Source organism: Barbatula barbatula, assembly GCF_947034865.1.
Source record: "Barbatula barbatula genome assembly, chromosome: 10".
Classification (NCBI taxonomy): Eukaryota; Metazoa; Chordata; class Actinopteri; order Cypriniformes; family Nemacheilidae; genus Barbatula; species Barbatula barbatula.
The window spans coordinates 2,643,883-2,670,632 of NC_136773.1; the positions used below are offsets into that span (position 1 = coordinate 2,643,883).

General features: G+C 38.7%; 1 protein-coding gene across 4 annotated transcripts in view; it reads left to right on the forward strand.

Annotated features, from left to right (window-relative positions):
* aplp2 (amyloid beta (A4) precursor-like protein 2) overlaps positions 1-24,827 on the forward strand; it is a 67,381-nt gene extending 42,554 nt beyond the window's left edge. The window contains exons 6-18 of one of the 4 annotated variants that reach the window (XM_079465896.1): positions 843-1,042; positions 1,656-1,823; positions 3,361-3,494; positions 3,810-3,884; positions 4,294-4,452; positions 5,128-5,256; positions 10,800-10,899; positions 12,731-12,916; positions 13,505-13,540; positions 16,808-16,890; positions 17,843-17,899; positions 18,858-19,034; positions 23,072-24,827. In XM_079465896.1, coding sequence (XP_079322022.1) covers positions 843-1,042; positions 1,656-1,823; positions 3,361-3,494; positions 3,810-3,884; positions 4,294-4,452; positions 5,128-5,256; positions 10,800-10,899; positions 12,731-12,916; positions 13,505-13,540; positions 16,808-16,890; positions 17,843-17,899; positions 18,858-19,034; positions 23,072-23,173 — 1,606 coding nt within the window. In that variant the 3' untranslated portion in view covers positions 23,174-24,827. The remainder of the gene's footprint in view (positions 1-842; positions 1,043-1,655; positions 1,824-3,360; positions 3,495-3,809; positions 3,885-4,293; positions 4,453-5,127; positions 5,257-10,799; positions 10,900-12,730; positions 12,917-13,504; positions 13,541-16,807; positions 16,891-17,842; positions 17,900-18,857; positions 19,035-23,071) is intronic. The other 3 variants (XM_079465898.1, XM_079465897.1, XM_079465899.1) reach the window with 3 other exon arrangements.
* The last annotated feature ends 1,923 nt before the right edge of the window (positions 24,828-26,750 follow it).

The following is a 26,750-nucleotide window of genomic DNA, read 5'->3' on the forward strand; positions in this document are numbered from 1 at the left end:
TTATAACTATGACTGCATTATTCTTCCAGAAGATAACCATATTCAGTTAGGATACCTTTGGGGTGAGTAAAACAATGGGACATTTTGATTTGGTAGTGAAATATCCCTTTAACTTGAAAATAAGGATCCGTTTAAACATTCATTTTGACATCAAAATATAAATTATTGCTTGAAATTACGGTTGCACAGTTTTCATGTTATTGACTTTGGTTTTACATAATTGCCAAGAAACAATACAATGCAATATTATATTTTGGATGTTTATGTAAACAATTGAAACGCATCGACATGCTTTCAAACCTTTTTAACAATTGAAGTTTCATGTGTATTTTGTTTTCACAAACTGTCTGTTGTTTATCTGTTAATATTTTTCAGTCCCCTAATGAAATCGGTCAATAAATCTCATGTTAACATCAGTTTCAATGATGTTCAGATAAAAAACACTCCTGGCGTTCACCAAAGAATGATGTATTAGTCTGACTGTGATCTGTCATATCTCATCACAGCTCACTGAGTTGTAGTTGAAAAACATTGTGTTCATTTATGTGCACAGTGTGTGCGTTTGTTGAATTTGGTTGACCATCTGGATCATTTTGAATGCCACGCCTTTGACCTCTTGACAGCTGCTCGATTCGCTTCCATAAATCATAAATCCTCCAACCTGTTCTCCTCCTCTCTGCCTGTTTCCTCTGTTTTCCTTGCTTCTCATCTCGCCGTGCTCTGGCTTTTCCTGACTAAGCCCTTTATGTTGCAAATAAAATTAAACGTCTGTTGCACTTGACAAAACGAAAGCAGCAAAATAATATCATGTTGTCATAAAAATCATGTTGCTTTCACTTTAGCGAGCCTGCCCCCATCAATCCACGCGCTCGGGAAGACACCGCTGATGATGATGAAGAAGAAGAGTTGTATGACGGTATTGAGGAAGACTATGACGTGTACGAAGATGACGATAACGAAGATATTGTGGAGAACGACGTAAAGAAAGAGAAAGCCGTCCCCAAGAGCCAGAACGAGGACAAAACTCCACAGGAGGTGGAGGGTTAGTACAACGCTGTTTACTTTTTTCCTTTTGTACAGTTATAGCCGCTTATTTAAGGGGAATATCTGGCACAGCTCAGCCTAGAGGTTTATGGGTATTGCCTTGTTATTTGCGAATGCGAGTATAAGTTGTATCATTTGGCATTGTTCGACATCCTACAGAGTGCAACAGCAGGGCTCAGGAGGTCAAAATCTCATTTGTTTTCTGTGTAAAGTTATTTTATTTGAATCAATAGTGAATAAACCTTTCGGGGTTATAAGCGATGTCCAATGCCTCCATGGAAGCTACGGACTTTTTAACTTGAATTCAAAAAAGTGTGTTTAATAGCTGAAATCCTCAAAGACAGATCCACCAATCAGAGAATGATAATGTTATTCTTAAAAACGTCATTTTGTTTCATATTTAGATTTAAATCAAATTTCGGAGAGTACTAGTGCTACTTGTTTCTCATGTTTTGCAATACTTAAGGAGTAAATAAATGAGGAAAGATACTTTTGAAACCCAACCGCTGGAATAGTCGACGGTCACTGTTGCGCTCTGTAGTTCAAGGGCTTTACTGTTTGCTGCCCCCGGTGGCTGGAGGCTCTAACTACGCCTCCTCGTCCTGTATTAGCCGTGTGTTCTCTGGAGGCGGAGACCGGCCCCTGCCGCGCCTCTATGCCACGCTGGTACTTCGACACGCAGCAGAGGAAGTGTGTGCGCTTCATCTACGGAGGCTGCGCTGGCAACCGCAACAATTTCGACTCGGAGGAGTACTGCATGGACGTGTGCAAACGTCTGAGTAAGTCGCCGAGGACTACACCCTCTTCTTCCACGCTCCTCCCCTTCTCTGTCTCTCACAGTGTTAACGCTACACTAACAGTGACATTTAAAACAGTTTTACGCTTCCGACGCTTTGACAGAAATGTGCAATTTGATGCATTTTTGTATATACAATAAACAATGATCAGGATTAGCATGTGTTCTGAAAGATCTGATTGGATGAAACGTTTAAGATGTTATTTTATTATTTAGTGATCACGCATTTGATATTGATGCGCTAAAAGTGGCAATGTTGCTGAGCCACTTTAAGAGTCAGGCATATATTATCTATATTTCATATTAAAGGAAAATGAAGTAATTTCTCTTAATAATTTCTTAAGCGTTTTACAGAACGAAGAGTCAAATACAAGTTTTTAACAACATGCATGCTGACAGAATTTTATTTTAGGGTGAACTATGCCTATTTTTCAGCTTTTGTAAAAAAAGAAAAGCCATAAGTTGCAGTCAATGATTTTACTATGGTTAGGTTGGTTTTTCTGTCACTTCCTTGCTCGATCTTTGCTGCTTTTTTTCTTTCTAATCTGTTGATATTCACGAATCATTTAGGAGTGGAAGCGTGTATCCTCCTTTCTTCCTGCAACATGAAACGATTGATTTAATATGATATTTCTCCCATGTTATCTTAAACGCTAACGACAGCTTGTGTCATTCGTGCCATCATGCGCTGCTGATGTCCCCTTTAGTACACTGCCTTATGGGTAATCAAGTCAGTCTTGTCTATCGTATCCAGACGAAGTCTGAATTTAGCATGAATCTTGATCCCGGTGTGCCATTCCGGCCATGCCGTACATTTTAAGATAAATGCTAAAGGGAGCAATTCTGTCAGAAGAGAGCTATTCAGAGGGAAGGATGAAAGGAATAAGAAATGAAGGATTGTCTGATTCTTTTACAATCAAAGGGAATTATGTGGAAATGTATTCTTCACGTTGGTCTGCTCTCGGTTTTTGGTCCGTGTTCTCTAATGCTCTTTGCTCCCTGACCTGTCCGTCTGTCTGTAAATGCATGTTTTTGTCTCTACTTTGTTCCAAAACCTAGTGAGCCTCCCTACTCTCCAATGTCCTAACCATCATGAAAAAACCTAATTCGTAACTAAATAAAAAATGCCTGTCTTAGGTAGAAACTTCATAAACTATCACTGGCAGTTTATGACAGTTTTCAGTTATTCAAAATATTACATCACCTAATTAATATTAATGAGCCAAGTTGATCCAGTTTGACCAATGCATGGGTAGGCAGCTCACTGCACTCTTAAAAATAAAGAAGCTTAAAAGGTTCCTCACAGCGATGCCAAAGAAGAACCATTACTGGTTCCACAAGAACCATTCAGCCAAATGTTCTTCGAAGAACCATAATCAAGAAGAATTCGGATGTTAAATGTTCTTTATGGAACCAAAAGGTGGCATCAAAGAACCTTTTGAAGCACCTTTATCTTTGAGTGTAGGTTTAGGTCATGTGCACTTCGCTTGTTTATATACTCTCTTTTTTCTTATCCTCAGCCGTGCCGCCCACCCCTCCACCCACAGATGATGTGGATGTGTACTTTGAGACCCCAGCCGATGATAAAGAGCACAGCCGCTTCCAGAAGGCAAAAGAGCAACTGGAGATCAGGCATCGCAACCGCATGGAGAGGGTGAGAGATGCCACATCTTTAGTTTTGCAGATGGCTGGCTGATCATGCATTGAAGAAGAATCGAGAAGTCGATTTTACTGTTATCCTTTGGCATAGCTATTAAAAGCAAGAGTCTGCTCATTGACAAGCTTATCGCAGAAAATACGTCCCATGGGCTCTTGGGTAGTAGTTAAGCTCTACACGAGGGTGCTTTTAGGTGCATCGGGGGTAGTCTTGAGCACCCTTTTGAAACACAAAAAGACCAAAGATCTTCATCACGTGACCATTAATCAGACACCATTCCATCTTCTTACTTTTGTTACCTGTGCTGTCCAGGTGAGGAAGGAATGGGAGGAGGCGGAGAGTCAGGCCAGGAATCTGCCTAAAGCTGAGAGACAGACACTCATTCAGGTAACCTTCACTCCCACACCTGTGTTTCCAGGATGTAACTGTTTTTCATGGGATTTGTTTGTGACGTGAAGCTTGCTAAGACGGGCGTTGCTATTGCTCTTGCTCATGCTCCAAAAGCCCCTAAACCTTGATATTAACCATCGCCATGTTTCTTGACCTGCACAGACATGAATGAATGATAGAGACTCCTCTTTCAGGAGGGACATGCTATTACGAATGATTGCTTATCGGATTAGTTTTGGGTGTCAGTTAAAACGAATTAGTTTTGGCAATTTATGATATTCGCAACTGCATTGCAACGCCTCGTCTTATTCCCATCCCATTCCCAATAGCACAGTGTCGTATTTGTGAGTTTGCATTCGCTATTTCCCAGTTCCTTCAGGAAAGGTAACGATTGTTTTCTCTGCAGCACTTCCAAGCTATGGTGGAGTCTCTGGAGGAGGAAGCAGCCAGTGAGAAACAGCAGCTGGTGGAGACTCACCTCGCTCGGGTGGAGGCCATGCTGAACGACAGACGCCGTCTCACCCTGGAGAACTACCTAGCCGCCCTGCAGGCCGACCCACCGAGGGTGAGGCGTTGACACGCGTATACAGAGTGACCTAATGTTTGCTTTTGGAGGGTGCTAGCGTTACCAAATCCCTCCCAGTATACAAACCTTTTCAATCATTGTGGATCATGAAGGATCATGTGAAAAATGTTTGCTATATGTAACACAATCTTATAGAGAAGAAAGAATTTATCTGGGCGTGCCAATGCGTTTTGTTTCACATTTACATTTTGCTATAATATGAGAATAAGTGTTATGAAAAACCATTTTTTAACTCATGACAAATTTAAAGTATTTAAGAATTGATCTCATTTGCTAAAGACCGGATTACTCCTCTCACTTCAGTCTATGATGGACGATGGTTCCTCGCTGCAGTGTGATTGAATGATCTGCGATTACCTGTGCTCCATTATCCTGCTAAACGCTCATAATAGGGATGGCTGCTTCACTTACTTAAGATATTAATTTGTCTCGGGCAAATACATAATGCTTAATCCACCCAATGACTTCCACGAAAAGAACCGTGGCCAAGCTAGCAGAAGCAGGTGCTCAGCATCACCGCTAATCCCCTTATGTTCGCTATCTTGCGGCTCTCGCACGTCTTTGATCCTGATTCATGGATCGCGAGGAAACGTGTACTTGCCTCTCCATGTCTTTTTGGCTCTTTTGTGGTCAATGTTTCTCCTCTCTCGGCAGCCTCACCGTATCCTGCTGGCTCTGAAGAGATACGTACGAGCGGAGAATAAGGATCGCCAGCACACCGTTCGCCACTATCAGCATGTTCTGGCTGTGGACCCTGAGAAAGCCGCCCAGATGAAGTCACAGGTCAGTGCCACACCATCCCCATTCCCATCACTCTGAATGGAATATTGTACGTCACTCCCTTTTTTGACATCTTAAACGCAGTGTTTGCCAATATACTGTAGTTTTTCCAGCTGTTTGTCAATATAATCATTGTGTTAGGGAAGTGCTAGACATCGAAGAACAGGAAGATCACAAGGTCATGTTTAAAGTAAAAATGTAGAAATATAGGGACTCCCCTGTCTTCCATCGGTGGGCCAAATGGATGCAACCCCAAACTAATGCCAATGACCGAGCTTGGGTTTCAGGGTTGTTCAGGATGGTTAAATGGGTTTACACTCTTCAAAAGAATAACAATTTCAATGTAAAAACACACTTCGAAAACCACTCGCAGCTTTAGCACTGAACAAAATTAAAAGACATTATTTGTGGTGGGGTAAACGTCTTGAGAAGTTGAAAGGATTCTACAAGAGATCTCGAGTAGGTTTGCATGACTGGATTCTCTTTTTTGAAGAGATTAGCACGGTGTTGCTCTTTTGTAACGCATCACACTTGGCGATTTGATGGGATGTGGTGTTAGCCAATGGCATGTCTTGAAACTCGTTTTCCGGACTGACCGGGACCAGGAGGTGTGCTTAGAACCGAGAATCAGGAGAACCAAACACACATTCACGGCAGTTTATATGATGTCAATTCAATGCCACATATATTTGCTAAAGAAAAATTGAGCAAAAACTAATACAATCTTTCAAATAAAGTACTGATTTTGAACCACGTTTTTAAATTTGCAATACCTACTAATTCCTTTTCACCGCCCCTTTAATTCTGCATTTCAGCCAACTGTGCACTTGCGTTTATTTTTTTTTGTTCTCATTTGTTTTACGCCTGTTTATGTGTCATCGTTTTGACATGGGGCGGGGTCAATGGATTGGGGCGTGTACAACAGGCCTGTAGGCATGCCTCCCTCATTACGTCATCAGTGTCGATAGATCTCCATGGCAGAGTAGCTGCATGCGGGATCTCAGGTATGTGTAGTTGATCTTTAAAGTTGTTGTTTTGCTTCCCTCGGTGTACTAAATGTGTATTAAAATGTTCGATCAAGCTAAAGGACTTACAGATTGATGCGGTGGCTTTGTAAGAAGTACACATGCACACAACATAAAGTTGTTATAACTTAGCCCACAACAAAGTGGTTGCTTGCTAACGTTACACTTTGACTATATTAAACACTATACCGGTTTGGTTTGCCTTCTTGAATTGTTTAAACCATGGTAAATTTTCCTTAGCGTCATGTAACTTCAATCGATGCTAAACCCGATTTTTTCCATGTTGCTGTTGTTTCTTAGTTTGTAATGCACTCTTAAGAAAATTGGTTCTATATTATTGGTGCTATAATGAACCCTTTTTATAAGGTTCCATAAAGAACCTTACCCTGAACAGTGCTATATAGAGCCTCGTGGTGCTATAAAGAACCGCTTTATTATCAGTGGACATGAGGGGTTTATTTTGTTATTTGTATGAATTATTTATTTATTATCACTAGTTATTCCGATTCTTTTATCTACTTTTCTTTTTCCAGCATTTAAAGTAGTTTTACAAACAAGAAATGTAAATGTCATGGTAACCAAATAGTACTTTTATTTTCTACTGCTCGGAACATAAAACATACAATGCAATGCAATGCTATTTGTACATATTAACGTTGTTGCAAAGCAGCTTTACAGAAAAAACATATTAGCCCTAAACCGAGACATACTTAAAATAAGTTTCAGCACATTTAAGCTCAAAAGCATAGAATTTCATAATCTGAAAGTGAATAATAAAGATTTCTATTGATGGTGGTTTTCTGGGATATGACCGTTTATAACTCTGGAATCTGATAGGGACAAGAAATCTAAATATTGAGAAAATCGACTCTGAAGTTGTTGATGAGAGGCGCTGTAGCAGGCCATCCACTCGCAATAATTAAGGTTTTATATATTTACGGTAGGAAATGTTCAACATATCTTCGTGGAACAGGATCTGTACTTAATTTCTTATTGTTTTTTGGCTTAAAATAAAAATCGATCATTTTGGCCCATACTATGTACTTTTACTAAAAAGCGTTTCCGTGCCACACAAGACTGGTTTTGTGATCCAGGGTCACAAATGATTAATACTTGAATAACCATAAAATACTGTATATGATTAAAACCGTTACCGGTGTAGTGTGTCAGTCTGCAGGCACTTCAGCAGGACGGTTAAATCAGGACTTTGATGCAGGAAAAAATGTTTTTCTTAGAAGACATGGTTCTACATAGGACTTTTAGCATCATTGATGAACCTTTCAAGAACAATTGTTTTAGACCGTAGCATGTTTTTCTGTCTCTCACATGCAGGTGCTTCAGAGCCTCTGTTCAGACAGAAGACGCGCTTTGCATGCATCTGTAAGTAATACATGCGTGTAGTCTTCCTTTTGCATCCTGCAAAGTGGCGACGTTCTTGCATCCTGTAACATTTTCATGTATCTATAAATGTGTGTACTTGATCATTTTTTGGTTTTGGGCAACAGGTGTTCTGGATTAGAAGAAATGGAAAGAAATATCCTCAGTTGGCATCAGTCCTTCGGTTTACACAATAACATCAACTCGATTTTGAACGGCATGTTATGTTACCTGTTTGAGGATTTTTGTATCTTTTCTACTTGTGTGTAGTGCACATCTCATCTGTCCTCAGTTTTAAAGATGGCTTCTTACAGTCACTGTACGTGAGGACTGTTAGAATATAAATCTGACTCTATTAAAGTTCATCTGATTCCATTAAAATTGTTGTGATGTGAAATCTCAGAGGTTCGAATGGTCGACTTTACACATTTAGAAATAGTACAGAGACGCATCCTTTAGGTGGGACGATGTCCTGTCAGGGGCAAGGCACATAACCCATGTTACAGCGGTGGTTTTAAACTTGTTCCTGGGGACCCACTGCTCTCCATAATTTGCATGTCTGCTTAACCCCGACTCAAATCATTAGCTCATTGAGAGAGACATCCATGAATTGAACGAAGTATTAAAGAGACATACAAAATGTCAAGTCCGCTTTATTTATAAAAGCGCGTTTAACAATTTTCATTGTTACAAAGCAGCTCCACATGAAACATATCGACTATAAGCAAAACATATAAAGTTAAACAAGTAAAAACTAAAAAGGTGAAAACACCGAAGACCGACACACACACACACCGACTCAAACACACCCGCATACAAAACTCTCCGCACACGTACGAACACACACAGACACACACACAAATAGAGGCGTCTATGGTTATCACTGAGAAGCACACATTTAAGATAAAGGAGAGCGAAAAACACTGTCTAATATTAAAAAGACTATAATGTATTTTATGCAAATTAAGTAAAACTTTAAAATTCTAAAGTATAAGAGAACATTTGATCACGTATGATTATAATTCAAAGTTGGTTAAAAGCAAGCAAACTCCCATAATAATCCTCTAAAACATCTCACCATTTTACATGCCATATATATAAATATATATATATATATATATATAAATGATGGGTCATATTCTCTTTCATACCGCGTATCAGCATCCCTTAAGGAAATTAATGCTTTGTCGGTCGGATCGTCATTGTATATCAAAAAGCAAACGATTTCAAAGTAGTATAGAAGAGAAAAGATGATAAACACTCAATGACGCGACAAATGTAAAAATGCTTCAAAAATGACAACACCATGTTCGTTTGGATCAAAGAGCGATAGAATGTAGCTATAGAGAACAAACGGTTAAAATGAACGTATAAAAAGTTAAACAGCTCAAGATTGGTGTACGGCTGGACCCGTCAACAATTCTCATCTTCAGATCGTGACCTTCGTCTCTCAAAACAGCTTGAAATGTAAACCGAGTTTACGAAGTCTTGACAGCTTTGTCTCTCAGCAGACTAGTCTCGAGGCCGCAACGATATCTTATCCCATCTGCCAGTTGTTTTGTCGCCACGCAGCATCCTTCAGCAAGGCCTGAATCTCACAGCGAATTCCTTGAACCATCGAAAGCAGTCTGTGAAAACAAAAAACAAAAAATGGAAAAGCAGACTGAAAACACAAAGTAAATCAAACCGTGTCAAACCAGACTCCCTTGTAGAGATTGATAAGAGACATAATAATGGTGACTGAGCTGTAGTCTGGTGTAAGCTCATTTCCCAGAGCCCCCCACTATCTTCATCCCGAGGTTGGCCCCCAAGTCTCTAAAAGACATTTCTACAGCATTTACCTGCCTCATTCGCATTTTTTGGGGAGTATATGAGCTAATCATTTCACTCAGACGAGTTGACCAAAATAAAACTACAAAAAGACCATTTGCCCCCTTCTCTAGGTCAGTTTCCAAGCTTCCTGAACTTGTTTGTCCCTGACAACATGTGATAATCTCAAAAGAACTCCGACCAACCGGTTTAGCAGATCAACAGAAAATTCAAAGAATCAAAGCAAAGCATCAAACATTTTAATATACACATTTAGTACACAGAGGGAAGCAAAACAACAAGTTTAACACGTGAAAAGGATCAACTACACGTACCTGAGATCCCGCATGCAGCTACTCTGCCATGAAGATCGATCGACACGCACTGATGATGTAATGAGGGAGGCATGCCTACAGGCCTGTTGTACACGCCCCGATCCATTGACCCCGCCCCACGTGACAAATAAAAAAGGGAAACATTTTGGGTATTGCAACGTAAAAGACAGTCATTGGTGATGAAGTTTCTCTTTGCAAAAGTTTTAAGCAAAATATATGTGGCATCGATTTGACTTCACAAGTTTACATCTTGTGTTTTTGTTTACGGATAGATGACACTTCCTGTTTATTTCTGATCTGATTAGAAAGAAACGTCCTGTCGTCTCGTTTTCTGTTTACAGATGAAACTGATGGTGGCTTTTAGTTTTCATTTAGGGGCGAACTGTCCCTTAAGAACTAAAGTTTCATAGGTTTTTAAAAGCACTGCGTGTTTATGTGAAAAAAAATAGCAGTTACACAGATGAGGCTGTGCTTTATATAACCGTGTGTGTGTCGGTGTCCAGTCTTAGCAGCTCTGTTGAAGTCTGTGTTTGACTGGCAGGCCCACAAAAACGTCTCTTCTTTCTAAACCAATCCCGTGAGTGCTAAATACAGTGTTTGGGATGTTTCGGAAGGCCAGGTGTGCATTTTAAGGGTCTGCTAGACAGAGTTAAAGTGTTTTCCCTGTGTATTTTGCTTTCAGTTTTGACAGGCCCTTCATTGCCCTCTGTTGCTGGTTTCTGAGAAATGCACACAAATGTGGCAATAACAAAGAAACAGGCGTGGTTGTTTGCACTCGATCTCACAAACACACAATCAGTCATAACATTTTCCAGACGGCGAGTCAGACTCTCTTTCCTCACCGTTGACGTAATAAGATCACCACAATTGCATTGTTTACATAAATTCATCTGAATCTAAGGGTGTACTCTTTAAAAATAGATTTTCATGCTGCAGACCTGGAGTGTTTTTAGAAATATAGCCCAACGCTGCTTTTTTAAAGCGTGTTTTGGTTTCCTAGGTGATGACCCATCTGCGGGTGATCGAGGAACGGATGAACCAGAGTCTGTCTCTTCTCTACAAGGTGCCTTTCGTCACAGAGGGGATTGAGGATGAGATCGGTGAGTTTGGGGGTCTGAGTCAGGGTGGAGGCCTTGGCTGAGGGGGTCACGGGATGGGGAAGGTGGGAGTATTTGGAGAATAATGGAAAGATGCAGGATGATGCTCTTGAATGACAAGAAAAAGGATGCGAATATGTTATTTTGGATGGAATTTTTGTTCTGATATTGAGAGTTTGAAATGTCACCTACATAAATGTACGTGTAGAGTATTCACATCATATTTAAATCATATTATATATAATTACTGTATGTATTATGGTTTTGCACACAAATATAACGGACGTTTTTGGTCTTTAATATATTGAATGTATCCATTTATTTTAATATGTTTTATATATAGAAAGCAATCGATCATAAAAAGACTAGCTTGGATTTAACAGACATGGGTCACAGTTTGTGAACCTGAAAGTAATGTGCTGTGATATGAAGCATTAGACATAGTTATGAAAAAATGTAGTTGCGTGTACACATGACGGTAATAATTTAACATACTATCCCTACGGTCTGATGCAGAATGAACTATTAGGACATTGCGTGTTTTCTGTGCAATATTTAATATATATATATATAAGTCTAAAGTAGAAAAATGGCTGGTTCAAAGTTGGCAAATCGTTCTCCGTTGCGAGAGATTTCCCAAATTACTGAAAAATATTCAAATGATAAAAAAGATGCCGTTTTGTCCCATAGCTAATTCAATTCCTCTGTTGCGTGAATGTCTTTTAATGGCATTTTCAGTCAATTTACCACTCTAGCATGCTGTGGACCGCGGCAGACTTGTGTATTGAAGGAACAGTTCTCCCAAAAATGAAGATTCTGTCATCATTTACTCGCCCTCAAATTGTTCCAAATCTGTTTGCATTTCGTTGTTCTGATGACCGTAGAGAAAGATATTTTGAAGAATGTAGAAAAGCAGTTCTGGGGCACTTTTGACTACCAATGTCATTTTTTCTACAAGGGTAGTCAATGGTGGCCAAGAACTGTTTGGTTTAAAGCATTCTTCCAAATATCTTTCTCTGTGTTCGCCAGAACAAAGACATTTATACAGATTTGCAATATCTCGAGGGTGACTAAATGATGACAGAATTTTCATTTTTGTTAAACATGTCCATTAAGTCAAATCTAACAGTATGATTTATGCCCGGTCCCTATTTCTGCTAAATAACAATCCGCGCGAAAGTGTCCGATTCAGTGTTTAACTTTTGTCTCTTTGCTTTAACCGCGGTGTGTCACAGATGAATCACAAGAGATGGTAAAACTCTCCCGCACACCACCTGCTTTAAAAAAAGAACCAAACTGAACACTGACGTCAAGCTAACCACACCAAGCATCTCGCCTAACCGCTACGTTCACTTAACACGGATAAACATTCAGCTTTAATGTTCTGAACTGAAGAATACAAAACATGACCTGTCGACGTCTTCGCCAGATGTTAAGATAATAACACGCATAAGAGAAATTTCATGGGGGTGGGACGGCACTAGCCTGATTTTTGTTATCTTTTCCCGTCTTCTTTTTGTTTGTTTTAGAAAAGGAGCTTTGAAATTAGCTGTGGTTTAGTAAAGAGTGCCGTTTGACAGAACTGGGTCTAGACTCCCAATACCCACGAGTGTGTGTAGATGTGTTGTGTTTAAGACGCTGTGCTGGGATTGTATTTGAGTGTTTTGACAAGCAAGAATTTAAGAAAGTGCCAAAGAGAGATGGAGAAGCGCTGCAGTAATTGTTATTTTGGGCTTAGTTTAATGGGTTTTAGAAGCTGCTTGCTTTCATCTCTACCCTCCTGTGATTTCTTGTTTGTCACCGTGTTCTTCTCTCCATTTCTCTTTCGATTTAGATGAAGTTCTCCAGTTAGTTTACCAGGATCAAAAGGCAGATATGGACCAGTTCCTGTCCTCCATTTCTGAGTCTCAGCCCGATGTTACCGTGTCCTCCGAGGAGAGCGTGGAGGTTCCTGCCTTTGAAGGAAAGCCCTTCCGTCCCTTCCAAGTCAACTCGCTAGGCTCCCAGCCTGAACCCGAGGGTACGTTTCGGTAAAAACAACATTAAGCTTATTTTTTTAGGGGGTGAACTCCCATTCACGGTTGGCTCTTGTCTTTAGAGCCGGTAAGTTTCTCTGGCCTCTTGAAGATGGTGGTAATGTCCTATGAAGTCCTAAAGTTGCTCTTAAGTGTTCCTGAATGCCTATCGGCCTTGCCTTACAGAGCTCGCCATTTGAAGTTCGGCTAAAATCATAAAAACAGATTCTCCGGCGCATCGCTGCTGCCAAACGCTTTGAAAATCTCTCCGGTCCCGTTCATTTACTCATGCCGTCCTGCCCGGACCTGCCAAGCCTTGAAGGGAAGCACAAAATGTGCGAAATGAAAGCCCAAAATACTAAAAAGACCTGTGCAATAAACACACTAAAGCCCAGGAGGGTTTTCACAGTGATGTGCCAGTCCAGAAACGCATCCTAATTTTGTATCCCCGCTTTTCTTTATCATCCCTGCGGGATTCTCTTCTCTGTCTGTAGACACAGCTTGTTATTTCTGACTTGCTTCTCTTTTACTCACCTGGGTTTTTCTGTTTTAAAATGTTCTTGTTTTGTCTTTTGCTCGTGCTCAATGCCCAGGCGATCTCTCTGAACCCCCTCGTGCCTTCAAGAAAGGTGGGTCTCTGCTGCTTAACCTCTATTCAGTTTTTTTCCCCACTTCAGCGTCAGATCTTGTGTTTGTTTCATGCTTACAGGGCTGGGTTGCACAGATTTCCTAAGTCACTTTTATATTCATTAATATTGGAATATTACACCCAGCCCTACACGCATACATCTTTTATCATTTATCCTCGCGCTGTTTTGTCCCGCTTGCACACCCTCGTCCGTCTCTCCATTCCTGTCGGCCATCTTGTTATTCCGATCACGGTCTGTCGGGGTACAGCTTGTTAAGGCAGCGTGTTAAGCTAACTAGTTGTTTAGGTGGGCAGATGAGTCTCGTGTAAATGTGCAGTAAAGCGGTTCGGGCTTCCTCTTTACCGTCTGGTGTCAGCAAGACAAATAACCTGCGAGCGGAGCTGCATTCAGACCCGGCTCCCTGTCGACAGCTCCTCAGGGTTCATTGGTTTTGTTAATTATTCGGCCTCCTCTCATTTCTCTTCTGTTATCTTGCACTCCCCACGAGAGGAGCTTGTTGATTTAAGTCGTCTGTTGCAGGAGCGCTCTTCATTTATTTTTTAGATGACCGCCCTGTTTGAACATTAACTTGTTTACTGTTTAACCTTGCGATCCCACCCGTTATGAGTAAAAGTAAGGACCTGCTTTTTAGTGCCTGCTTATTAGTGCTTACTAAGGCAAACGTTACTGTTAAGGCCCGTTTATATCTAGAACGACAATTATACAAATATTCACGTCTCCCTGTGGTGAAATCACATTTTCATTATATATGTCTGTGTACTGTTTACAAAACATACACATGCGTGCTTATATTTAAGAAAAATACCACGTTTCATAAACATTCATATATTATTTAAATTATCGGTACAATAAATGTCAATATTTCCTAAATATGTATACATGTGTGTGTGCGTTTTATAAAAGCAAAATTACACGTTTTTATTCTGGAGGCAAGTAATCGTTTGACAGCCGTAATGTTTATATATATTGTTTGTTTATACGGTGTAGGGCTGTTAAACGATTAATCGCATCCAGAATAGAAGTTTGTTTACACAGAATATATGTCTGTCTACCGCGCATATTTATTGAGCATTTATAAACACGCACATGCATATATTAAGGAAGTATTGAATAAATATATTACGATTTCTATATCATTTAAATGATATATAAATGTTAATTTATTATTATATGTTGTATTTTTCTTGAGACATATGTCTGTCTACCGCGCATATTTATTTAGCATTTATAAACACGCACATGCATATATTTAGGAAGTATTTTAATGCATATATTAAGATTTCTATATCATTTAAATGATGTATAAATATTATTATATGTTGTATTTTTCTTGAGACATATGTCTGTCTACCGCGCATATTTATTTAGCATTTATAAACACGCACATGCATATATTTAGGAAGTATTTTAATGCATATATTAAGATTTCTATATCATTTAAATGATGTATAAATATTATTACATGTTGTATTTTTCTTAAATGTAAACATGCGCGTGTATGTGTTTCTGAATAGAAAATCAATATGCACACTACACAAACATATTAGGTAAACACAAACTTTTATTCTGGATGCGATAAATCACGATCAATCGATTAACAGCCCTAGTTTTAATATGCTTTGAGACAAACCAAATGCAAATTCATCAGTAAACTAGTGCTGAGTATTTGCTACTCGAAGTTAATGTTTTATCGTAATCGTATAATTTTATCATTCATTAGATGCAAAACACTTGTTTTGAAAGTGATCTCAGTGATATTGTTCTACTGTTTCTTTAACCTTATAGTTGTGTTTTGAATGCTATTGTCCTGAATGTACCATAGAATGATTTTTAAACCTTCATGGTTTTTGGTGTGAACAGGTCTTTACTATTGCTGTACTTGTAGCCAGGGTTAGAGATGTAAGACTAAATATTGATCTTACGCACCCACTGCTACAAACATGAATGATAGCGCCACTCATAGTTTATGAAACTCTGTCATCTCATACGTGTCATGTTTTATTATTTTATTCTAAGTTGTCTGTATGTTCCTGTCATGTTGTGTGCCTGTGTACTGTTGAAGCAGTGAATGGGTCGTGCATTTTTAAGCTATAAGCCCGTCTCTCCAGACCTTGTGACTGAACACAGTTAATCTTTCAGTGGCGTTCACCTGCTGCCCTGACTGTTAAACAATGCGTGGGTGAAAGGCATTGTTCTGCTCTCGGCCAATCAGATTTCGCCAATGTGGGATTATAGAAACCCGGGCTCATTTTTTCCAGGTGTCTTTTGGGAGTTGCTGGCATTTAGAAAGGACATTTATTTACAGTTGTGAAAATGAAGGAAGCCTTTAACCCGAGGAGATTAAACAGGTTTAAAGGGATAGAAATTCATCATTTCATCACCCATAACAACATGTCATTCCAAACCTGTATGACTGACTTTCTTCCGTGGAACACAAAAGAAGATATTTTGAAGAATGTTGCCAACCAAATAACATTGGATCCCATTGACTTCCGTTGTATCGACACAAAACCACAGAGACATTTCTTAAAATATCTTCTTTTGTGTGCTGAAGAAAGTGCCAAATACAGGTTCTGACGTATGATAAATGACGACAGAATTTGTATTGTGGGTAGCCTAGCTTTTTAATGTGTATCCTTTGTGCATTTATAAATCACATGTGTAGTGTAATCCGTCACACATGCGTATGTTTTATGCTCGAAAAATGACATCTTTTGGGTCATTACATGTAATAGTATATATTAGACTATACTGTTTTGGTATGCTACGCTCTTATTTTACAGTATAATCATTTCTCAATAGATCAAGTTTTAACCTTGATTTGTTTTCACCTTGAATATCCTGAAAGGTAAAATGGGTTAAAAACAGCAGTTCACATTGACTTTAAATGCTTTGTAGGTTTACAGTTTATGACGGAGTGCTCACAGGATGTCCCAGAGCCCTTATTCTACCTGGAGTAAGAGCTTCCGACCACTGTAGATCACAGCCAAGTTTACAGTGAGCTTGTCTTGGCCGGTCCAAGAAATCTCCGTGTCGAGCAGGGTTTAAATTGTACATTTGTTACGTCGCGCAGGGATGAGTCATGAGCGAGCGCTTTAGGATTTCTGACTGAAATGTCAAGGCAGAAAATTCTCGGCACAGGCTTATTGTGTAGATGTCAGCTCGATCACTGATTTAATGCGACATTTCAGTTGTATTTCGACCCGTGTTGCTCACTTGCTCACTGTTTTGGCTGTTCCTCCGCAGGCTCTGGCATGAACGGTCTTGATGGTCTTATTGGAGCAGAGGAGAAGATCATCAACAGCAAGAGCAACATCGATGAGAAAGTGGTGAGACCACCGGACGCTCTCACACACACACACACCTCGTGACCGTAATAATTGACAGAAAATAAACAAGCACCGCATGCTTCATTCAGAGCTCCGCTCGCGTTGTTTGTAGCATGTCAGTCTATCTAATATCACACAGGAGCTATCAGAAATGTGCTTATATTAAATATCTCTCACGTCTACTGTAAATGACATCAAATGTTCTGAGGGCTCCTGGCTATCAGGGCGATGATGTTGTTTAATACACATTTACGTTTTTTGTATTTTCATGCCAATACGAAGAACATGAAGGTCAAACATTTTGATTGACAGATGTTTTGTCCTGCAGTAAATGAAGCCAATTGTGTTATTCAATGTAAGCACTGTATTAGCGATTATGATCGATTTCATTCATTTTGGGATTTGCTCACAGCATTTTATATGTTAGGCGGCGGAAAAAATGAAGAGACCATTCCATATTTTCATTCCGAACTTCTGGTCGTGTCTTCAATAAAATCAAACCTCAGGAGTGACGTAGTCCTCCAACAGCAATGTGAAAGACAGGACAAGACGCATGAAAAACGTGATGATAATCCACCAAAAAACGTTTCATGTCCAAATATTCTCTCGCTTGAAAGTGAACCTGAACTTGTTTTCTTTGCCGCATCTGAGGTCTGAAAAAAGGCAGAGCATCTTTTCTGTTATTTAAATAAATATTTAATATTAAATAAATGCAAACAGAAACAATTTCGCAGTTCACAGAATGAAAAGGATCTATTGACTTAAATGAATGCCTAGATAAATAGTCCGTTTTAAAACGGCCCTTAATATGGTCTCTGCATTTTTTCTGTGTATGTGCTGTATCTGCTGCCATAAAACACAAAATGTTTTTGTCGCACACACGCACACACACACACACAGTCACCGTTCAGTAGTAGAGAAGTAATTGAGACTGCCCTGTCTGTGTTGACAGGTAATTGATGAAACTCTGGATGTAAAGGAACTGATTTTGAATGATGTTGATTCTCAGGTAAGTACAGCGCCCTCTTGTGGCAAACACGTGGTGCTTTCAACCACTGCAGTCTCTGTCCAGTTCTGTTATACCTGTGAGCAAATGACCGTGTTACATAACTAATGAAGTTTTACTGTTTATCAGCCACTTTCCACAGCACGTGTGCATGCTTTTAATGCGAGTGCATGAGCACGTCCGATGGATATTGTTCATCCTTCATGATCATCATCAAATTGAGCACTAAACGTTTGTGTGTTAAAATGGCCGTTCGGAGCTCTCATTAGTCCATTTCGTACCTGGCGATGCAGATCATTTAACTTAAAGGCACAGCTCATCTTTATTCGTTCACCCTCGCGTCATTACAAACTAGTATGACTTTCGAGATGCACGAAAGAAGATATTTTGAAGAATGTCGATGACAAAACAACACTGAACCCCATAGACTTCCATTGTACGGATACGAAACAACGGAGACATTTCTCCTAATATCTTGTTTTGTGCGCCACAGAGGAAAGCATCACACGGAGGTTTTGAAGAACACGAGGGTGACTTTTAATCTGGAGTCTGATAAAATTGAGTCTTAAAAGAATAGTTCAACCCAAAATAAAAATTCAACTGAATGTGTGTTTTGTGGCACACATTCCTCCTCTTCAAGCTTCTTTCGGGATCTTACGTGTTTGTATATTCAAGTATTTAAACGGACTCTTCGTGCGTAGTGTGTCAAATATGAGAATGTCTGGGAATAAACCCGAAAGCTTTTATCTTTTGTCTCTCCCAGTGGCTGATTCACTGGTTTCCTTTCGGTACCAATTACGGCACATTACGTAGCCATGGCGACTCCATTGTTGCCTCGCTGTACAAAAGTTACAGTATCAGTCCTCCGCTTTGGCATCATGAAAAGCTCTGTGAGATCTGTCTGTTATTCACGTCTGTGCTTGGGAGAGTAAATATGCTTGCGTTGATTATTCCCTCGCAGTTCAGCCGCGGATCAGAGCAGGAGATGTTCCGCCCCCTGGTGGATGACTTCAGCTTCGGAAGCAGCGCTCTGATTGGCCTGCTGGTGATTGCGGTGGCCATAGCGACAGTGATTGTGATCAGTCTCGTGCTGCTGAGGAAGAGGCAGTATGGCACCATCAGTCACGGCATTGTGGAGGTGAGGCAACGGTCACACCGTTTGATCATTCACTCTTATTGTTTTCACTTCGGCCTTGAAGATAACTGCGAGAGGACAAGTACTCTATTCATCTCGACAAGGGATGGTATGAGACTTATTGAGGACAAGGAGCTTTAAAGAAAGGTTTTTAGAACATACGATTGCACGAATCACAAGATCGATACGGATGACTGCGGCTAAATACAGGTGTCACTCCACTTATGAGTTTTTCTTAAATCTGAATTCGATGTTGGAGAAGTTACATGCTCGGAAATGTGTTTCTTCTTATAGGCAAAGAAAATGTATATGCGAACAAAACATAGGACGTAGGACCAGGGGCGGATTAGGACTTAAAATAAGAGAGCCACCACCCATTCCGTCGCATTTGCATTTCGGCCCATGCGCCAACGTTCGGCCCGGTACGCCAGATGCCCATTTGGCCCCTGCAGTTGCATAACAACACTGGCTAATCCGGGCTTGTGTAGGATAGTTGGCGCCACAAATATTTACCATAAATATTTATTTCAGATTTTTGCCACTTGTGACCAATTGATCTCAAAGTGATTTTGGTTTACACATGTTACATAGGAGAAAAATGGGTCATTCTCACAAAACCATTGAAACATCACGGCAATACTCACTTTAAATAGACATCCAGGAACACTTATAATACAATTATAAAGATAATTGTGTTTTTGTGATTGTTTTTGTGTTTTATTGCATTTTCTGAGGAAAACCTCATGACCTTAACACGTTCATGTTGGATGCATAGGTTGTAATTTAAACAGAATAAATGTAAATATGCCGAAAAATATATGTATATGTATAATGAATGGCTACTAGGTCAACAGCTTTCATTGTGTTTCTCAAGTCTTATTTTTTTACTGTTATAATGTGTACACGACAATATTGATTATGATTACCGTTACAGGTAGTTCTCCACATTTACAAACCGTTACACTTATAGGGTCCGTTTCCCACACAGGGATTAGATTAAGCAGGATGGGCTTTAGTTCAATTTGGGCACTTAACATGAAAGAATAAACTAAATATATATTACTTGCGTGCATTTCGAGACAAAACAACAATGGCACTGATGATTTTTAAGATGTGTCTAACGTTTATGTTACACTGTAGGACTTGTCTTAAGCCTTGTACGGGAAACTATGAGGGGCCGTTTAGGCCATAATTATTGAAATGACTCTTACAAACACTAGTGAAATAAAAACATCGATCGAACTTAGTGAAATTCATTCATACATATTAATGAAATGACTCTTACAAACACTAGTGAAATAAAAACATCGATCGAACTTAGTGAAATTCATTCATACATATTAATGAAATTACTCTTTCAAACACTAGTGAAATAAAAACATCGATCGAACTTAGTGAAATTCATTCATACATATTAATGAAATGACTCTTACAAACACTAGTGAAATAAAAACATCGATCGAACTTAGTGAAATTCATTCATACATATTAATGAAATGACTCTTACAAACACTAGTGAAATAAAAACATCGATCGAACTTAGTGAAATTCATTCATACATATTAATGAAATGACTCTTACAAACACTAGTGAAATAAAAACATCGATCGAACTTAGTGAAATTCATTCATACATATTAATGAAATGACTCTTACAAACACTAGTGAAACCATACATATGTATTACTGTAATCTTTTACAGACACATTTCAGTGTAGTCGATGAAAGATTTCAGTGTAGTCGATGAAAGATTTCAGTGTAGTCGATGAAAGATTTCAGTGTAGTCGATGAAAGATTTCAGTGTAGTTGATGAGAGCATATTTCACTGGAAAAGGAAGCTGCATCCTCACTTCCGTTTAGTTTGGCGCGCGTTGATGACGTGCAGATATGCCGCGAACAGGAACCTGTCTGATGCAATTAATTTACTGAGCAATATTTTACAATCGCCCGCGCTACCTTCGGTTTTTCCTTATACAGTTTCGTTGTCAATGCAATTTTTTTATTGTCTAAAAATATATTTTGGCTATAAAACTATAAAACTGTCCCAAAAAGCTGAAGCGTGCGGTTCCGTAATTCTTGGCGTCTGCAATTCCAATAGGAACTACACATTCGAATGAAGCTTTACTCCCACTTTACCAGGATTTAAAGAGTGTGTCGAGGAAATAAAACTCTGGTTTTAAGATTTCAAAATGACGCCACGGCGATGTTTTTTGTTTTAGCAAGTGTTTTGCGCTATTTTCATACACGAGTAACAATGAAGATGATATTACAGCTTTTCTAAGAAGTGCACTTAAGTGTTTAGAGGACATTCAAACAGCGAATGGTGCTACGAATATGTTGAGCCTTCACAGAGAGCTAGAGGACCAAACGAGAACCTTGCATTCATTGTTTCAAGCTGTAAGAGCTGTGGATGAGGAGAACCCTTGTTTACTAGAACTGCAGTCCTTACGTTTTGTAATGTTGTTTTGTATACAAATAATTATTTTTTAAAATTTTATTTAACAATTATTTGTATACAAAACAACATGGCATTTCAAAACGTTATAATAGAAAATACAGTCCATGTGCATGACATAAATACAATTATAATAAAAACATAACAAAATAATAATAATATATATTTTTTAATACAAATAAAATAAACAAATAATAAATAATTTAAGGGGCTATGGTTTTTCTTGTAAGTCATATTCTAGAATGTGTCATACCATATATAAAAGGCCATATTCCATTTCCGGATCCAAATGATCTGATTGCATAGGCAAACAACAAAATAATGGGAATATAGATTTATTGTTTGCTGTAAAAGTACGATCATAACCTTTATCACCATAACGAAATGTCCAGACAGTGGTTACTTTTCACAATTCGACTTTTCAAGAGGATCGCTACCGTACAACCCTGTGTAGATGCGCAATTAAGCGTATAGCGTGACCGCACTTATCTCAACCGCAGATTGCGTGACTCCAGCGAGACGTTGTCTGTGTCTATAGTGTGCGGCGGCTTATGCCCAAGCAGCTTAAAGTTCGCTGCCAGTTCATACCTAAGCCAAGGCAATATGAGATCTGTGCATATGAGATCTTCCTGGCAAGTGGGTCGGAGTTGTTGGAGGAACTAATAAGTAATTAATTCAGTAAATTAATTGCATCTGACAGGTTCCTGTTCGCGGCATATCTGCACGTCATCAACGCGCGCCAAACTAAACGGAAGTGAGGATGCAGCTTCCTTTTCCAGTGAAATATGCTCTCATCAACTACACTGAAATCTTTCATCGACTACACTGAAATCTTTCATCGACTACACTGAAATCTTTCATCGACTACACTGAAATCTTTCATCGACTACACTGAAATGTGTCTGTAAAAGATTACAGTAATACATATGTATGGTTTCACTAGTGTTTGTAAGAGTCATTTCATTAATATGTATGAATGAATTTCACTAAGTTCGATCAATGTTTTTATTTCACTAGTGTTTGTAAGAGTAATTTCATTAATATGTATGAATGAATTTCACTAAGTTCGATCGATGTTTTTATTTCACTAGTGTTTGTAAGAGTCATTTCATTAATATGTATGAATGAATTTCACTAAGTTCGATCAATGTTTTTATTTCACTAGTGTTTGTAAGAGTCATTTCATTAATATGTATGAATGAATTTCACTAAGTTCGATCGATGTTTTTATTTCACTAGTGTTTGTAAGAGTCATTTCATTAATATGTATGAATGAATTTCACTAAGTTCGATCAATGTTTTTATTTCACTAGTGTTTGTAAGAGTCATTTCAATAATTATGGCCTAAACGGCCCCTCATAGGAAACCGCCCATAGTTTTCTAAAGAAAAATGACTTTCTTTAATGTCGATTTATATTTAACGTGTTTAAGAAAAGCAAAACCTTTGAAATGAATCATTTAAACATGCGAGACGTATCGATGCGAATGTTTCGTAATCACTAAATCGACCGTTTGTTAGTTCAAGATCAACTCTAATGCATGCTTATACACATACGGACTTAAACTCCTTTTTTGTGGTTGACCAGGTTGACCCCATGCTGACCCCAGAAGATCGTCACTTGAGCAAGATGCAGAACCACGGCTATGAGAACCCCACCTACAAATACCTGGAGCAGATGCAGATTTAGCCGTCGGGGCTTCTGTGGCGCTGGAGAGGGGTGAAAATACTACTGACCAATTATAAAACTGCTCTCTTCAAATCATTTCATGCGTTTGAAATGCATATTCTGGTTCATTAATGAAAAACGCTACTACTTCTAATAATGCTACTGTTGTACCACAGAGCGCTTTTGCGATCTTTTTTTTTTAGAGACATTTTATCTTTATGCAAGACGTTTTATGTAAGAAAAATTTGCCTGGAATTGATTTTACACGCGTTCAATTGGAACACATTATAATTTTATTTGACGCGTTCTTTTTTTTTGCATTAACTTCAAATCAGATCTGTAGAGGTACAGCAAAGCCAAAACAATCGATTGAAAGACACAGCAGTTTTATCTACACTATATTTGGCCGTCAATATACATTTTTTCCGATAGGTTGCTTGTATATGAAGGTTATTTGTAACAACTTTAATGTATAGTGAATCATTAAATATGAAACAAAATCATTTACACATGATGTACGTACATAGAGAAATAGATGATCAAGTTATTCATAGTCACTTTTTTCCTGCAGAGCTTAAATCTTAGCTGGGTTACAGGTTTAAACTTTGACATCCAAACATTTGATACCATCACCTGTGTAGGATGTGATGAATGATTCAAACCCAACGGCTTGACAATCTTGCCAGATCTGTCGGCTGGTTGTCGTGGTGCCCCATTAGTTGTTAGAAAGAAGAGTTGGTTTTATCCTTTGGTTATGGGGTCATACTTAGACCAATAAAACAGTCGGCCCCCGCAGATGGTCATTGCGGGTTGGTTTGAAGCAATGCCATAAAGTTACGGGCCTCCAGCCTTCCTCATCACACACACAAAAATCTCTTGCTCAAATCTACTCGATGAATGTTATTTTTCCTGCTGTTACATCCACACACACACTGACACTCCCTTTTTATAAGCGTAAATCTGACCTTATAAAGTGTTTGCATTCAGCTTTGGCGCGGTTTATCACATAATTATACGTTTTCATGTCATTGCTGCATAATGAGAAGTGTCATGGAGGTGTGGCAAAACTTTGCACACTTTAGTAAATTAAAAAGCATACAGACATGAAAGAAAACGTCTGTAATTGTAATACTATCGTATGTATAGTTAATCGTACAAGTCCAACAAGGACGGACCCTTGCAAATTGTGATGAAGTCAAAAACTAACACTAAATATTAGCTAGCTGGGGCCAAAGCAGGTGAAAGCAAACGTTGTGCATGTTCACTAATACGGAAGACGAAGAATAAATGTTCAATCCGTTTTTTTCTTCCTTTCCCCCTTCTTAACAATGTCTATATGGCTGTATAGTAAATGTTGAAATCATTGGCTTTTATCAAGGACAACCTGTGGTGTGCATTGTTCTTATACGAGATGTTATGATATATATTTTTAAGTTCATTTTTTTTCTATTTTTCCCCTCTTCCTGTGACAGTATTTCTGTATGTGACTTTCACTATGCACCTAAATGGCTCCAGTTTTGGACCTTGTCATTGCCTGCTTGATTATGGAAAATGTTGTACGGCTGAGGGGGAAATAATATAAGATTCACATATTAGATATGAAATATCTGAATCTAATGGACAAATGGCTTTATGGTTACAGGTGGAAAACACATCAATAAATTCACTTCTTCCATGAATGTGTCACTTTGTCGTTTTTAGGTTGTCTTTTTTAATATGACCCCCCTTAATGCATGAATTACAGCAACCTAAGTTAGGATTTGTTTCCTGTGTCTTTATCGCTCTCTTAGGGTGTGATTAAACATTTATAAAAATAAATGACAGCTGGATAATCTGGACCATGCACAATAATGAGAAAGCAAAAACAGGTTTGTGACAACTTTGCCAATTGATTTAATACTAAAAACTGACATAAGTACATTGCATAAGCATTCATACCCTGTTCAGGGCCACTTGAAATTTAGCTCTGAAGCATTAGTTTTGCGTGATGTTTCTACACTTCGAGTGAAGTAAACATGTGGCAAATTCAATAGAATAAGTATCTGATCTGATCTGATCAGGAGCGCCACATCCCTCTCAACAAAAGGTGCAACAAATGCATATCAAAGTTAAGACCAAGACATGAGGTCGACAGAACTGCCAGTACAGTTCTGAGACAGGATCGTATCAAGACAGATCTGGGGAAGACTTCTTAAAGAAATAAGCTGTATTGAAGGTTCGCAGAAGCATGTAGCCTCCATTACGCCTCAAAGGGGTCATATGGGGCGAATACGTGTTTTTCTGTGTTATAAGTTGTCCATGCATGTATTAGACGTGTATAATCACATGAGTATCATAAGACATTAAAATGTAAATGATCACGTTCCATCCCTTCTTTGAAATACCAGTACATATTTCTAGCCACTTGCCTAAGCACACTTAGTAAGAGGTGTTATTTCAGAGACTGACTTGATATGGAAGTTCAAGTTCAGGGTTTGACATATCAGTTGTTTCCGCAGTTCATTAAAATGTTCATTGCTTTTATTCAGCGCCCACGTGTCATTTCCATTGACAAATGCAATATAACATACAGGTGTACAGTATAAAGACCTTTCTGGTTCTACAGTAGTTCACCTGCGTCATAGAAGCTGACTTGTCATGATACAAGATGGATTTACATCCTTGGAACATTTTTACTAAGTAAAAATTATTAAAAGATAAATAAACTTTTACATTTATGCATTTGACAGACTTTTATCCAAAGCGACTTACATTGCATTATTCTAGATACAGTGCATCCGGAAAAGTATTCACAGCGCTTCACTTTTTCCACATTTTGTCATGTTACAGCCTTATTCCAAAATGGATTCAATTCATTAATTTCCACAAAATTCTACAAACAATACCCCATAATGACAACGTGAAAGAAGTTTGTTTGAAATCTTTGCAAATTTATTAAAAATATAAAAGCACATGTACACAAGTATTCACGGCCTTTGCTCAATACTTTGTTGAAGCACCTTTGACACCAATTACAGCCTCAAGTCTTGTTGAGTATGATGCTGCAAGCTTGTCACACCTATTTTTGGGCAAGACAAACTAAGAATTCTATCACTATTCTATTTTTATTATAGATTAGTTATTTCTTTGTTGGATTAATTAATCTGGATTCTTGTTGGATTGGACAACTGTTGCCATCTGGAATAAATCAAGAAGTTTCAGCGCACATGAAGTCAAAGTCTACAAGATCAACCAAAGTCCAAAGACTTTTCTGAGATACAAAACAGGGCTGTACAAATTTGTAATCTTGACAAATCTCAACCTTTTAGTTTTATCGTGTTTTATGCTCTTGTAAACTGTTTTGTACTCCAGTAGATCCACAAACCATTAACAAGAGATGTGTGTGCGTGTGTCTGATTTAACGTGATAGTTCACCCCAAAAACGAAAACTCTGTCATCTTTTGTTCAACCTCTTGTCATTTCAAACCTGAATGACTTTCTTCCACAGAACACATAAGATGATATTTTGAAGAATGTTGTTAACTGGCCCCCATTCACTTGCATTGGTTTTGTGTTCATACAATAGAAGTGAATGGGGGCCAGTGCCCTCCAAAATATA